Source organism: Anser cygnoides, chromosome 10 (genome assembly GCF_040182565.1).
Source record: "Anser cygnoides isolate HZ-2024a breed goose chromosome 10, Taihu_goose_T2T_genome, whole genome shotgun sequence".
Taxonomy (NCBI): Eukaryota; Metazoa; Chordata; class Aves; order Anseriformes; family Anatidae; genus Anser; species Anser cygnoides.
In genome coordinates, this window is record NC_089882.1 from 17,699,462 (window position 1) to 17,712,929 (window position 13,468).

Consider the following 13,468-nt stretch of genomic DNA (forward strand, 5'->3'; position numbering starts at 1 on the left):
TTTTAAACTATAGTTTCAGGCCTATTTCCAAATTTATTCTAAAACCTACTAATTTATTCCTCCCCCAGTGATCTCAGTTTCTCTCTTTTTTCTAGGTTTAAAACAATGTTTGGATTTTTTTTTTTAACGGTTACACAATACCTTCTAGAGATGTTTGCACTGCTTGTATCTAGTTTAAATCCCACATATACTGTTTACTGCAATATTTGCCTCCTCTAAACACCTATGAAGTTGAAAAGGAGCCATTACACATCCATCATCAGAACTGTGAATCTGATTTATGTAATGAAAGATAAAGATCACATTCCAAACTTACTAAGGAGACAAAAACAATAATAAAATATTTTGTGTATACACTTGGTTGCATTTTAATAACAAACATGCGGGTCTAACGTCATAGAAGATTTTTTTTTCCCCTCTAGTATTCTTAGGATTCTAAAGTTCTAAAGACTACAGAAAAGTGCTTTCTTGCATTTCTGCCAGATGAATTTTAAATATCTTGTGGTTTTCACTCTATACTATTTTAGACTGTCTGGAGTCCTGGAATGCTTTATATCCCTAAGTCAACCCTACTTCAAACCCCTGTTGAGCTCTCCAGTCCGTCATCTTACACTTTTTTTTTTTGATAACAAACTTCTCTCGAGAGAAGAGAGCTAACTCAAACCAGTAATCAGTGTGTTCAATACACAGTGTTCAAGATCTGCTTGTTCTTCCCTAGAAACAACACTCAAACTCACAGAAAAGCCCTCCCACACAGATTTTTTCCTTATAACCACCGTGGTGTCATCTACATATCACCGGTGTTTACTATCCCATGCCTTCTCCCTGCTTCTCACATCCCTTAAAAATACACAATGAAATTCAGTCCTAGCTCAGAAATAAACATTTCCTAACACGAGCAATGAAGAATGATTTGGTTAAACAAACAAACAAATAAAAACAACCAAAAATACAGCTCTATCCTCAAATTCTTATTAAACAAACATATGCTGTGATGGATCACCATTACCAGTTGGTGCTGTTCAAGCATTACTTAGGGTCTCCGTAGAAGAACTGCATGTTAATGCTTCTGCAAGGGATTAGTTGTTTGTTACTTGTGGGTGAGAGGCATGTTTGTGAGAGGGGCACAGAAGGGCCCAGATGCGTAGACGGGAGGAGAACACTGTAGAAATTGGACTGCGTAGGTGAATGTTGGGTGAGGGAAAGGAAAAGGATCTGAACAGTCTGCCTATAGACTGCAATGTAACAGGGGAAGGACAAGAGGCTGATTACTCACCAAGACAGAGTCCTACTGCCTGCTATTTTAGCCACGCCTTCAGGCATTACCTTGGATAAACCTTGGCTAATAGGATAAGGTACTACAGCTAGCTCAATTAGCTCTCTGCTACACTGCAGTACAAAGGAATGAGGGGAAGAGCAGGGCCTGAGTTGGAAGCTGATGGGAGGGAACGGATAGTGTCATACTGATAAGCAGATAAAAATAGATTTATCATTACACTGCTAAAAAGCAGAGATTTTGGACTAGCCACACTTATTCTATGAAGCTATTGCAAAATATTCCCCTTTTCATTACAAAACCAAACAGGAAACCATACCTGAGTCAGAACATCCAGCTGTCCCATGATATGTTCCAAGGTAGTTGCAAGACTGCTGTCCTGTTGCTGCTCGTGGTTGCTACCAGAATCCTGAGTTTTAGTTTTCTTAAGGTGAACACCACAATCCATTTCTGATAGCTAGAAAAATAAACAGACAATCTGCTATTGCAATGCAAACAGCTGGAGAAGGATTTCTGTTTTATGAGTGGTAAAGAACAATTTATGTTGGGAGACAGTCTATGCTATTAAAAGGGCAAGAGAGAAATGCAACTGTTTGTTCTTGACACAGTTAAAAAAGGAAAAGCTGCTGCGGAATCATCCGTCTCCACAGTCTGGAGGGGTGTGTATGTTGTTGTTGTTATTTTTTTTAAAGCCTTCATGAGGAAAGGCAAAGCTTAGACAACAATCTTGGAACAATCCTGCTAGGTTTGAGATTTGTATATGCAAAGAGCTTTGGCACGTTCATGTGCTCCACAGACATAGACCGTACAGGTAAACGGAGACTTACTGGAGCCATGTGAAGTACTACCTCCAAATTACAGAATGAAGCAAGCTACTCTGATAGGAGTCAAAGTTATTTCACCCCAACAGTGTAAGAAGAAAAAGGTTTAGTGTACCACACTGTAAAAGGCTCTCTCCATCTTTGTTAGCTGCAGGAAGGCAAGGATGCAATACCGTAATTAATTTCACCAAAATGATCCAATATGCATTACAACACACAGTTTTGATTTAATGCTTATAATTTTATTTACATCTTGAACTGGTTCTCCCTCCTCAATGAGGTTAAGAACAAGGTTACTTTGAAGTTTCAATTTCAACTGTTTTAGTTATGCAAGCCTGAATATTTAATTCCAAATAAATTTTTAAAACACATATAGATCTTTACTAGAGAACTTCTTCTTTCCTTTCAAAATGCTATCTTCCTTCTAGAACAAACACTACTTGCATTACTTACTTCATTATCACCAGTAGAAGTTGAGTTTATCTAAACAAGTTAGCCAACTGATTAAGCAATTGCAGACTTATATTTCCTAATTTACACTAACAGACATGACTTGAATCTAAAGCCAAGATTGCAGCACTCAAAACGTAGTTCACCATGGCCCAGTGCCTGGTGCAGTTGCATCCCACGGACGGAACTTACCAACTTACTGCTCACGTAAATGGCTGGAGCTTGCAAATCAACAAAAAGCAAGGAATTCTGACGGACTGAAAAACGGGCTCTAGGAGTACCTTCGTCTCTTCTCTGCTACGAAGGCATTTCTGATTAGCACTCTATTTAACTATTTATCTCTACATTTGATGCAACAAGACCTTAGACCATCTCACATAACTTTAAACTGCTTAATGCAGTAAGATTATTCTTAGATAAAAACGTATGGAGGGTCTACAGGACCATGGTTCTCCATGAAAAAGCAGGCAGCTCACTGTCTTTTCCCTTAAGACTGGTTGGGAAGGGAAGTTCAGGCAGAACATGCTCCCTGTGCAACAGGTCACAGATTGCTTGCAGCAATTCGGATTAGCCACAGCTCTTGGCCAGCACAGGTCACACTGCGCAGCCCTGGCACAGGAGCCACACTCGAACTACTTGTGTGCTGCAGGTTGCCCCAGAGCCACGTGTTGGTCACCGATGAACTAATTTGATTGACTAAAACATGCTTTTGCACATACAAGATAAAGCCAGCTTCACAAGGCTGCTATTTGCTGTGTAAATTTAAGAGCAAAACAAGAAAATGCAGTTGATCAACAGTGAATTAGCACTAAATAGCATGTTTTCTTGTTATGCTAAGACTGGCCATTATGTTTTGATGGTATAACTTTAGGCCAGCCAATCATGGCACAGCAGAAATTTCAGCAAGCTAACACTACATGCAACCCGCACTTAAAAAGCCCAAATGATGATGAGCCATCCACTTCAAAACCCATTAGAACAAGCTGACTCACAGAAGCAGAAAAATGACTGTAACAACATATTTTCTCCTCTAGCTTTAAAGCATATGTCAGACAGCTTTTCGTAAAAATCTGCTGGGTTGAACTCAGTTGATATTCTCTTTGCTACAGTACGCAGTACGGAGACTTTAAGAGCATGGCATATTTGCAAGGGTGGTATTGCACAGATGTTCCCACACGTTAGGCTGTAAGGGACAAGTGGTCCTCATCAGGTCAAGGTGAAGCCAGGAGCAGCAGCAGCTCTGTGTCACATACACCACGTTCTGCAGATCAGCTCACAGGCTACGCACCACCACTGGGAAAAGCCCAGCAAGCCACCTCCACGAAGCTTGCATGGGTTTCTGAAGGCACTCAATGGCGGCAACACTCCTCCAAAACAGAATCTACATGTAAAATGTGTGACGGTATGGCGTACTGCCCCATTTCAAACACTACAGCTGCTTGAAAGCTTACAGACCTTCGTGATCAAGAAGATAACTTGTAGGTAGCATCTTCAGCAGTGAAGTTTCGAGCCTGTGCATGCCCCTAAATTAGGGATGCATTCAGCCAACGACAAAAAAACAAAACAAAGCTATGTCAATGGGTCATAGACAGCGACTCCCAAAAAGGAGTCTTTTAACTGACGAAGGTCTTTGAATACTCAGTTCTAACATCCTACCCTGCCACAGCAGGTGCAAGAATCAAGTATCCAACATCCACACCTACAGACACCACGTTGAATTGCTGCCCACAAGGAGTCAGGCAGAGAAACTGAAAGCAGCTTGCTCCAGCCTCTTACTCATCCCACCCGCCTGAAAGGCACGAAGCTGCAACCGAAATCTGGAAGCTGGCCAAGCAGGCCTCTCAGAGAAGGGTCCTGTATACACTACTCAACAAAGGTTAAGAATCTGCCCACCATAGGCACATCCAGGGCAAGGTGATCTCATTACAAATGCCTGCAAACCCTCAGCTAGCCACATATGAAAACACCACAAGCCTTAAATGCAGCCCACACCATACAGAGCAGCAGAAGGACAATAGCACAGGATGGGCGGATGGCCAGCCAGGCCAAGGTGGATGCTGCACACGCTGCCTCCTCTCAACTCAAAGGCGCTGCACTTTCCCTTTCACGGGTGAAACCAGAGCATTTGCATCCATCTGGATCAGACTCCATACAAGTCACTAGACTAATTTCAATTCACCTTTTTAAGAGCCTAAACACAAATATGTACTTGTAGCAACACTACCCAAAGCGTAACAGAAACCTTGTGAACCAGGGGGAACAGCGATATTGTGCAGTCTTCCTACCATGACTTTGAGAAGAAAGGCTGTTTTTTAATCCTTTCCAAATTTCCATGCAAAATTACATTTTCCTTTAAGTGAACAAAAGCTTTTCCTGCATAAGCAGCACAACTGGGACTTCACAGAGCAGATGCTGAGGTGTTTACGTATCCTAAAACCAAGCAGACCTCCAGAATTTAGTTTGATATTAATTTCAGAAAGTTGCCAAACATTTATAAGAACTAAAACAAATTCTTCTTCATAAAAAAAAACAAAAACAAAAACTAAAGAGACTGTGCAATGCTTAGAGCAACATGTTATTTCCCATAAACACCACCTTCACTTCTGTGATAGGTCAAATACAGCAGCAGCACTGGTTGGAGCTGCAGTAAGACAATGACGCTGCCTCTGTAGAACTGCATGTACAGCCTCCAAATTTGACAGTGGTGAGCATCATTGTGTGGTCTTTCAAAACCCTGCCCTCACATTTTAGTAACAACCACAAATATAGATAACAACAACATATATAGATAATATATAATAACAACATATATAGATGTGTAAGTAATATATATAATTTGAAGGGAATACTTATATTCAAAGGGAATTTTGCACCCAGGTGAGGAAAAACTTAAGTGCCTCCAGACTAAAACTACTTTCAATTTGATAAAAAAGGATTAAATCAACCCTATTACTGACCACAAAAATGGACAAAGAACCCTTCGCATAACAAAGTACAGCTCCCCTAAACTTAATAGGGATCTAAACCCTGCGGCGAGCCAGCCACTATTGATTTAAATTCAAACCAGCTTTAAAAATGATGTGGAAGAAGGGACAGACCACTTGGGTGGAATATAGGAACACTGTCAGAGAATGCAGGGATGTAATGAGGAAGGCCAAGGCCCGGTTAAAATTAAATTTAGCAAGAGACATCAAGGACAACAAGAAGGGCTTCTTCAAATACATCAGCAGCAAAAGGAAGACTGAGGAAAATGTGGGTGCACTGTTAAACGAGGTGGGTGCCTTGGTGACGGCAGATAGAGAGACAGCGCAGTCACTGAATGCCTTCTTTGCTTCAGTCTTCACTGCTAAGGCTAGCCCCCACGCACTACCGAACCTGGAAACAAGACAGAAAGCCTGGAGAGAGGATGACTTTCCCCTGGTTGAAGAGGATTGGGTTAGAGGTTATTTAGGCAAGCCAGACACCCACAGATCTATGGGCCCTGATAGGATGTACCCAAGGGTGCTGAGGGAGCTGGCGTGAGTTATTGCTAAGCCATTCTCCATCATCTTCAAAAGGTCTTGAAGAACAGGAGAGGTGCCTGAGGACTGGAAGAAAGTCAATGTCATGTCATTGTCTTCAAGAACTGCAAGAAGGAAGACCCATAAAACTACAGGCCAGTCAGCCTCACCTCCATTCCTGGAAAGGTGAAGGAGCAGCTCATCCTTGAGGCCATCTCTAAGCATGTGGAGGAAAAGAAGGCGATCAGGAGCAGTCAACATGGATTCATCAAGGGGAAGTTGTGTTTAACCAACCTGATAGCTTTCTACAATGAGATGACTGGCTGGACGGATGAGAGGAGAGCAGTGGATGTTGTCTACCTTGACTTCAGCAAGGCTTTCAACACTGTCTCCCATAACATCCTCCTGGGCAAGCTCCGGAAGTGTGGGATCCATGCATGGACAATGGTGTGGATTGAGAACTGGCTGGATGGCAGAGCTCAGAGGATTGTGCTCAACAGTGCCAAGTCTGGTTGGAGGCCTGTAGCTAGCAGTGTCTCCCAGGGGTCAGCACTGGCTCCAGTGCTATTCAGCTTACCCATCAATGACCTGGATGAAGGGACAAAGTGCACCCTCAGCAAGTTTGTGGACAATACAAAGCTTGGTGGAGCAGCTGACATGCAAGAGGCCTGCGCAGCCATTTGGAGGGACGTCAACAGGCTGGAGAGGAACCTCATGAGGTTCAACAACGGCAAGTGCAGGGTCCTGCGCCTAGGGAGGAATAACCCCAAGCACCAGTACAGGCTGGGGGCTGCCCTGCTGGAGAGCAGCTCTGCAGGGAGGGACCTGGGAGTCCTGGTGGACAGCAGGCTGACCGTGAGCCAGCAATGTGCCCTTGTGGCCAAGAAGACCAGCGGGATCCTAGCCTGCATCAGGAGGAGTGTGAACAGCAGGTCGAGGGAGGTGATCCTCCCCCTCTGCTCAGCCCTGGTGAGGCCCCACCTGGAGCATTGTGTGCAGTTCTGGGCTCCCCAGGACAAGAGGAACATAAAACTTCTAGAGAGGATCCAGTGCAGAGCCACAAATATGATTAAGGGATTGGAGCATCTGCCTTATGGGGAAAGACTAAGTGAGTTGGGCCTGTTTAGCCTAGAGAAGAGGAGACTGAGAGGGGATCTTATCAACCTCTATAGACACCTGAGGGGACAATGTAAAGAGGATGGGGCCAAACTCTTCTCAGTGGTGGCCAGTGATAGGGTAAGGGGTATAAATTGAACCACAGGTTTCATTGCCATATGAGGAAGAACTTCTTCACTGGGAGGGTGACAGAACACGAACAGGTTGCTCAGAGAGGCTGTGGAGTCTCCGTTGCTGGAGATATTCAAAACCCGCCTGGATGCCATCCTGTGCAACGTGCTCTAGGTGATCCTGCTTGGCAGGGGCATTCGACTAGATGATCTCTGGAGGTCCATTCCAACCTCAACCATTCTGTGAAAAAGAGTTGCAAAAAATACAGAAAGAGCCCTGAAATATGCACTGTCTTCACAACAGTCTCAGTGCTGACAAGCATCACATCATTGCACAGACACTTGTGCTCCCATCCGCCTCACATGCAAGGTGAAGTGCCACCTGAGTGCTGCAGACAGGCCCCAGAAACAGTGACACTGCCACAGAGGTTTTACCTATTTTAGTCCGAGGTCAAATGTGCATTTTATTCAGTGCAACCGAACAAATGTATCTGCCATTAAATATCTTATTACAACATCTGCTTATTAAGCACTGGGGGCATAGCAAGAAGCAGCTGAACATTAAGGAAGAATGGATAAGCAGTTTCAGAATACAATACAGCTCTCAGTGACAAAGGGAAAACAGAAGTGATTTATTTATAGCAACCACTTAAAGACAGCACAGTGCAACTACTTGGGGGAAAGGGAAAATTAATCAGCCTTCATTCCAGTCATCTCTTGCTGAACCTTTCATGAAAATCGTTCTGGCTACACAGCATTGTAGCCAGTTATTGTAATGCTGATTGGGGTGTAGGGGACGTACTAACTACAGAATCCATGTGCATCAGTAGTAAAACTGCAGTAGACGATTTTAAAAATGCCACTTTGCTTTCTAAATGGTGATATTTAGAAAATACCCCCTCTTCTCTCCACTGGAAGGGAGTAACTGAGTGGAGGGAAGGAATGGGTTCAGCTTTACCTCTAGTCCTTTAAATCAACTTCTACAGTGTATCTACTGTTTTGTTTTTAAACAGAGTATGATCTTACCAAGAATTAATTTTTAAATATCTTGGAAGATGGCATTGCCTTTAAGCAATACATCCATTGAATCTGTTATTGACTAAGTGCAATTAAATTCTTACGTTTTGGCTGAAAAAAATCCCCAAGAAGCAGCAGAGAATCAGGAAAAAAAAAGTGGTGCATACTGTTTATCTGGACTCCAATTCTGCTAATCCAAATGAGAAAGAAGTACCATTAAAGTCTTCTATTTTAAGGACTGATTTTCACCCACAGGTGAAGTGATATTTTAAATGTATTCCCACAGAGCAACAGTGACATCCAGTGGAAACATATTAGCTTCAAGTTTCCAGGAAGGTCAGATGGAGTACGCTACCCTAGATTGGAGAACTCATTAAAAACTGAGAGGCAATCTCATTTCTCCCTGCTAGGTATAAAATACCGTTGATTGAAAACAGTTCTCTGAGCACAGACGTTTTCTAGACTGGAAAAGCATCCCTTTTCAACGTAGCACTGAAATTTCTGGTGCAATTGCATTCTTGGAGACTAGCACTACTCTACCTCTATGCTCCAGAACAGCATAGAATAACAGCTAGGATACAAATTAAATCAGTTTTGTCAAACAACTCATAGGATCACAGGCCACTCTTGCTCACCTCTTCTCTCAGCACTCAGTTTTGAGAACAGAAGGGGACGAGGGAGGGAGGGAGGGAGGGAATAAAAAGAAGGGAAGTGAAAAGTACATTACTTCCCTTTTATTTTTTGGTGCATTTTTAAGGCCAAAAATGATGTAGACAGGACCCTTCTCCCCACTGGTGTTAGTAAAAATACCAAGTGAAAACATTAAAACTTGGCACACCTACTGTAACGACCACGTTTTTCCATAGGCCAATAAATATTAAACCTGTGATAAACCCCAAGAAACATCTTTACCTCGTTAGGTCCCAAGGCACTCTTGTACTTGTCTGCCTAATCAGACCTCTTGCAGAGAGGGACAGATGGTGTAAGGTTTGTATATTTTAAGTGAAGCAGCTTCTTACCGTCCAGCTCTGCTAACTATGGTGCCAAGAAGGAAAAAGAACATGGGTTACAACTAATGGCCAGTTACAGTAGTCAGATACACAAACCTAGACTATCCTTGTATTGAAGTCTGCCCTTGGACTGACATTTACATTTGTTTGCAAATCCTGCATTCTGCCTCTGGAAGCAATACTATTTGTCAATCTCTGTCCAAGTGGTGGTTCTCTCCCTCCTCCAGCCTGCCAGAAGGCTCACTTGAAGGGAAAAGCTGTTCCCTCCCTTCCCCTGTTTTCATCGCCTCACTCTTCTAGTTCACTGTCTGTTGGTCCACTACACTTACTTCTAAATTCTGTAAGCATTGCTTTTAAAACAAGCAAAACACCAGTATTATGTCCTTTGAGGTAACTTCCAGTAACAAGCATCCATGCCAATTTGCCAAAAGCATCGAAGCTACGCGCTGTCCATGCACTGCAGGAGGTCTGTGCTGAGCACCGCTGCTCCACGTGCCATCTGAGATCAGGCTCGTGTTTTCTGAGCTACGTATTCTTCATTTCATTCAAGAAACTACAGGACCCAAATATAAACAGGAGAAACATTGGGAAGAACTTTCACCCAAAACTGAGTTATTGTTCTCTGGCTCTTTTTAAGATTGTTTTGGGAAAAGCTCCCCCAAAAAAACACTGCTAAATACTGAAGCAAAGTGTTTATCCCCTGCCTTAGGTTATCTGGCTACAGGTATTTTTACATCAAAGGCAACAGGCTCCAAGGCCAAACGCAGAACACACATAGTGTTCTCATGAAGTGTGAGCAACAGCTTCCAGCTCATGCTCTTCTGCAGTAGTTTCTCCTTTCTAATGAGGTATGTATGTATATGTTGCACAATGTATTACCATGCCTATGTCACATATGTATAAATTTGCCTGTTACGTATATATATATGTGTGTGTACACATACAGAAACATACCTCCTCCCTTATATATTATATATATACACACATATAAAACCAACATGTCCATTTGGTACTTCAGTTGCTTGAAGTTCGGATTTTAGCAGAGAGGTCTGAGGTCATATAAACGTTTAAAGCTTGAGCCATCTTCATCCATCTCTCTAAGCTGACACAGAACAGCAGCTTGGAAAAATACATAAATCTTGACTCTGTCTCTTTGCTTTGAATTATGACTCAAACATTAAAATAAGCCACATACTGCAGCAACCTAAGTGGGTGAATTTACATTAATTAACCTGAGATGTTGCTGAACTAAAAAGGCAATTTTTATTCTGACCAATAATGACATGTCAGGACGTGCCTTATTGTTCAGGAGTTTTAAAGAACAAATCTATTCACTGCAAGACAAGAAAAAATATAATTTGATCTTATTTCTGTGAAAAGTCTTGTTAAACCAGAACACTAAGGGTAACAGCTGTAGCAGCATGGCTGCTCCCATCCACTGTTGGGCAGAACTGTTGCAGGTTGTTGCCATCATTCAGATCCTCTTGGAAAACCAATCTGAGGGTGCTAATACCTTGCTTTTTCTTCTTAACCAAGACCTTCCTCAAGACAAGATGAAAGAACTCTGATGAACACCTTGAAGTAACATATAAACAATGTTAAAACACAAAAATGGAGAAGAACATGATTTGTTTTCCTGCACACCATTCCCTGTTTACATTGACCAGATGAAGGGAAAAGCAAACACAAGTGTTTCGAGGGGAAAAGAGCAACATAAAGGCAAAACCCTCCAGCTTGAGAAGAAAAAGCTTCACACAGCGGCAGCAAACTGAAACAGAGTATGAGAGGGCTAACAATTAACAGAGGCTTCCTGGAATACTTTCTGTGAAGAAGCTCTGCTGTTACCTGCTCGTGAAGTAGACAGTGATATAGACGAGTGAGAGAACTTATTTTACTCTGATGCAACTTCACAGTCAACTTAATATGCAGAAAATCAGAGATAAGCAGTGAGGCTCCAAAAAGAGCACAGTAAACCAATGCAGCTATCCAGCTCTGCTCGGGTAAATCCAGGCCTCCTCCTATGAACAAACCTGGTACTGCTGCTAGATGTTAATCTTTGATGAATTAGAGTTGGACTCTATAGCTCATTTGGATCAAGTCTTTTCAAAACTGAAGCCGAGGGGTTAAAGTTCTTCCCAATGGTTCCTACAGTGGCTTGATTCAACCGAGAACTATTACTTTGGCATTGAGATTTTTGCTGACATTATTATCCAGGAGCAATGTTAGGCTAGCCAGTTGAGCATCACCCGTTCAAAAAAGCTTAATTATTCCATCCTAAATTCCAGAAAGCCTCTTCATATCTGCTAACAAAACTCTAGGGCAAGTACAGCCTCTTCAGGACAGGCCACAGTAGAGACCATCTTTGTCCACACCAGAAAGAACGGTGTGTAAAAGCGAGAAAACGAGAAACCTTTTCCTCTGTTCCTATTGAGCCTCTGTCTACTCACAAAAATGTGAGAAAGTCACAGATTGCAACAGGCTTCCATGAGCAGGCTCCCTTCAACAAAAAGTGAAGGAAGAGCGAAAACTAGTCAGCTATGAGCAATCATCTGCAACTGCACCACTTGTGAAGGATGCAGGGAAGAGCTCCTTAATACCCTGGGATTAGTTGTAGTAAGACTCCTGCCCTTCCCTATCAAGCTTCTGCATGGACAGCAGAGCAGCGTAGAAAGCAGTGGAAACTTATCTTGAGAACTCATCACTGTTGTTCTTTTAAGTAAATAATCTATCTACGTATTCCGAGAGGAAGACAACAATATACCAGGCTAAAGCTCCCTGGAGTAGAAAAACATCCAGGGAGAAACAAGGTGACAAGCAGATCGGGAAAAATAAAACAAAAAAAATCAATTTACAGACCACATTTAATCTGAAGGATGATCCCCTGCTATTGAAGATAGGTTTCCTCTCTTACAATTCATAAGAATAAGGAAATAAATAGAACGAGGTGGAGGAGATGCAAACAGAAACATGCAATTGCACAGAGCTCCAGCTGTGCCTTCCCAGGAGGGAATTTCACAGCAAATAAATAAATAAATGTACAGAAGTATTTGTAAGTATTAAAGGATGCCAAAATTAGAGATAGTTACTGATTTGGAAGCCATAAGGTCAAAAAAAGAAAAAGCACATCTGGCCCCTGAGTAATTCAGGAGGAATTTATTTACACAACGAACGACTGGCTGACGGACCGAACTGCTGCAGTCAGCATGGAGACCACGGGCTGAGCACCAAAGGCACCCAAGGTCACCAAATGCAGAAGGGAACAAGCAAATGAGAGGTGGAGATGGGTTAGGAAGTTCAGCTGTAGGCCTCAGAGAGCTGACTGATGATCAATGATCAGATCATTGTTTTCACACATTTTTCTTTAAGAAGATTTATGACTTACCACCACTGTCAGATCTCAGGCTTTTGTAGCAATATCTTGTCAAACAAAAAACTACCTCCCAGAGAGTATAAACAATATTGAAGATACATGAAAGTCTGTGTAGTTAGCAAAATAAGGGGACATCTCCTCTTTCTTCAGGCTGAGGTGAATTGTAGTTGATAATTATTCAGGCTCTAGTTTGTTCAGGAAAGACTTTCCAGTCAAAAGACAGGAGAGGCACACTGAAATGACCGTCTCTGTACAAAGTCTCATGGACTACAACAAGGAATTAGTCTCTTATCTGTTTTGGAAAAATATACATTGAGGAAGTAAGCATAATCCAATGCCTCATGGAAAAAAAGAAGTTTAAACCCAGAAGTGTAGAAAAAGGGCTAAATGTCTATCATCTTAACCAAAAGGCATATTTGAAGAGCCATGGGCTACTTATCTTTTGTTTAGAAGTCCTTTCTGCTGAAGCACTGCTCTTCCCAATCTTTGCTAAGTCTGCTATGTCATTAGACTTTGAATTTTTGAATTTGGTAACTCTGCAATAGAGCACCATTTATCTTCTAATGAGCTAAGTATATTTAGAGCACGAGCTTTTTTTTAAAAAACAAAACAAAACAAAACAAACAAACAAACAAAAAGATTTCCTGGCAGAAGAGTGACAGAGGACAACCTTGCCTCTCTGCCCACATGGCTTTGGTCTCCCAAACTGTCCTATAGCAAAGGACTACAAAGGACTACTCCGTGGGCAGTTCTCAGCATCATGCTGGGAGCTGAGAACTAAGCTGTGTTTTCTCAGCA

At 42.2% G+C, this 13,468-nt stretch overlaps 1 protein-coding gene across 1 annotated transcript in view; it reads right to left on the reverse strand.

The window, feature by feature from the left end:
• POC1A (POC1 centriolar protein A) overlaps positions 1 to 13,468 on the reverse strand; it is a 58,344-nt gene that overhangs the window by 10,903 nt on the left and 33,973 nt on the right. Inside the window, exon 10 of the mRNA XM_048072081.2 lies at positions 1,596 to 1,733. Within this exon, the coding sequence (XP_047928038.2) occupies positions 1,596 to 1,733 (138 nt within the window). The remainder of the gene's footprint in view (positions 1 to 1,595; positions 1,734 to 13,468) is intronic.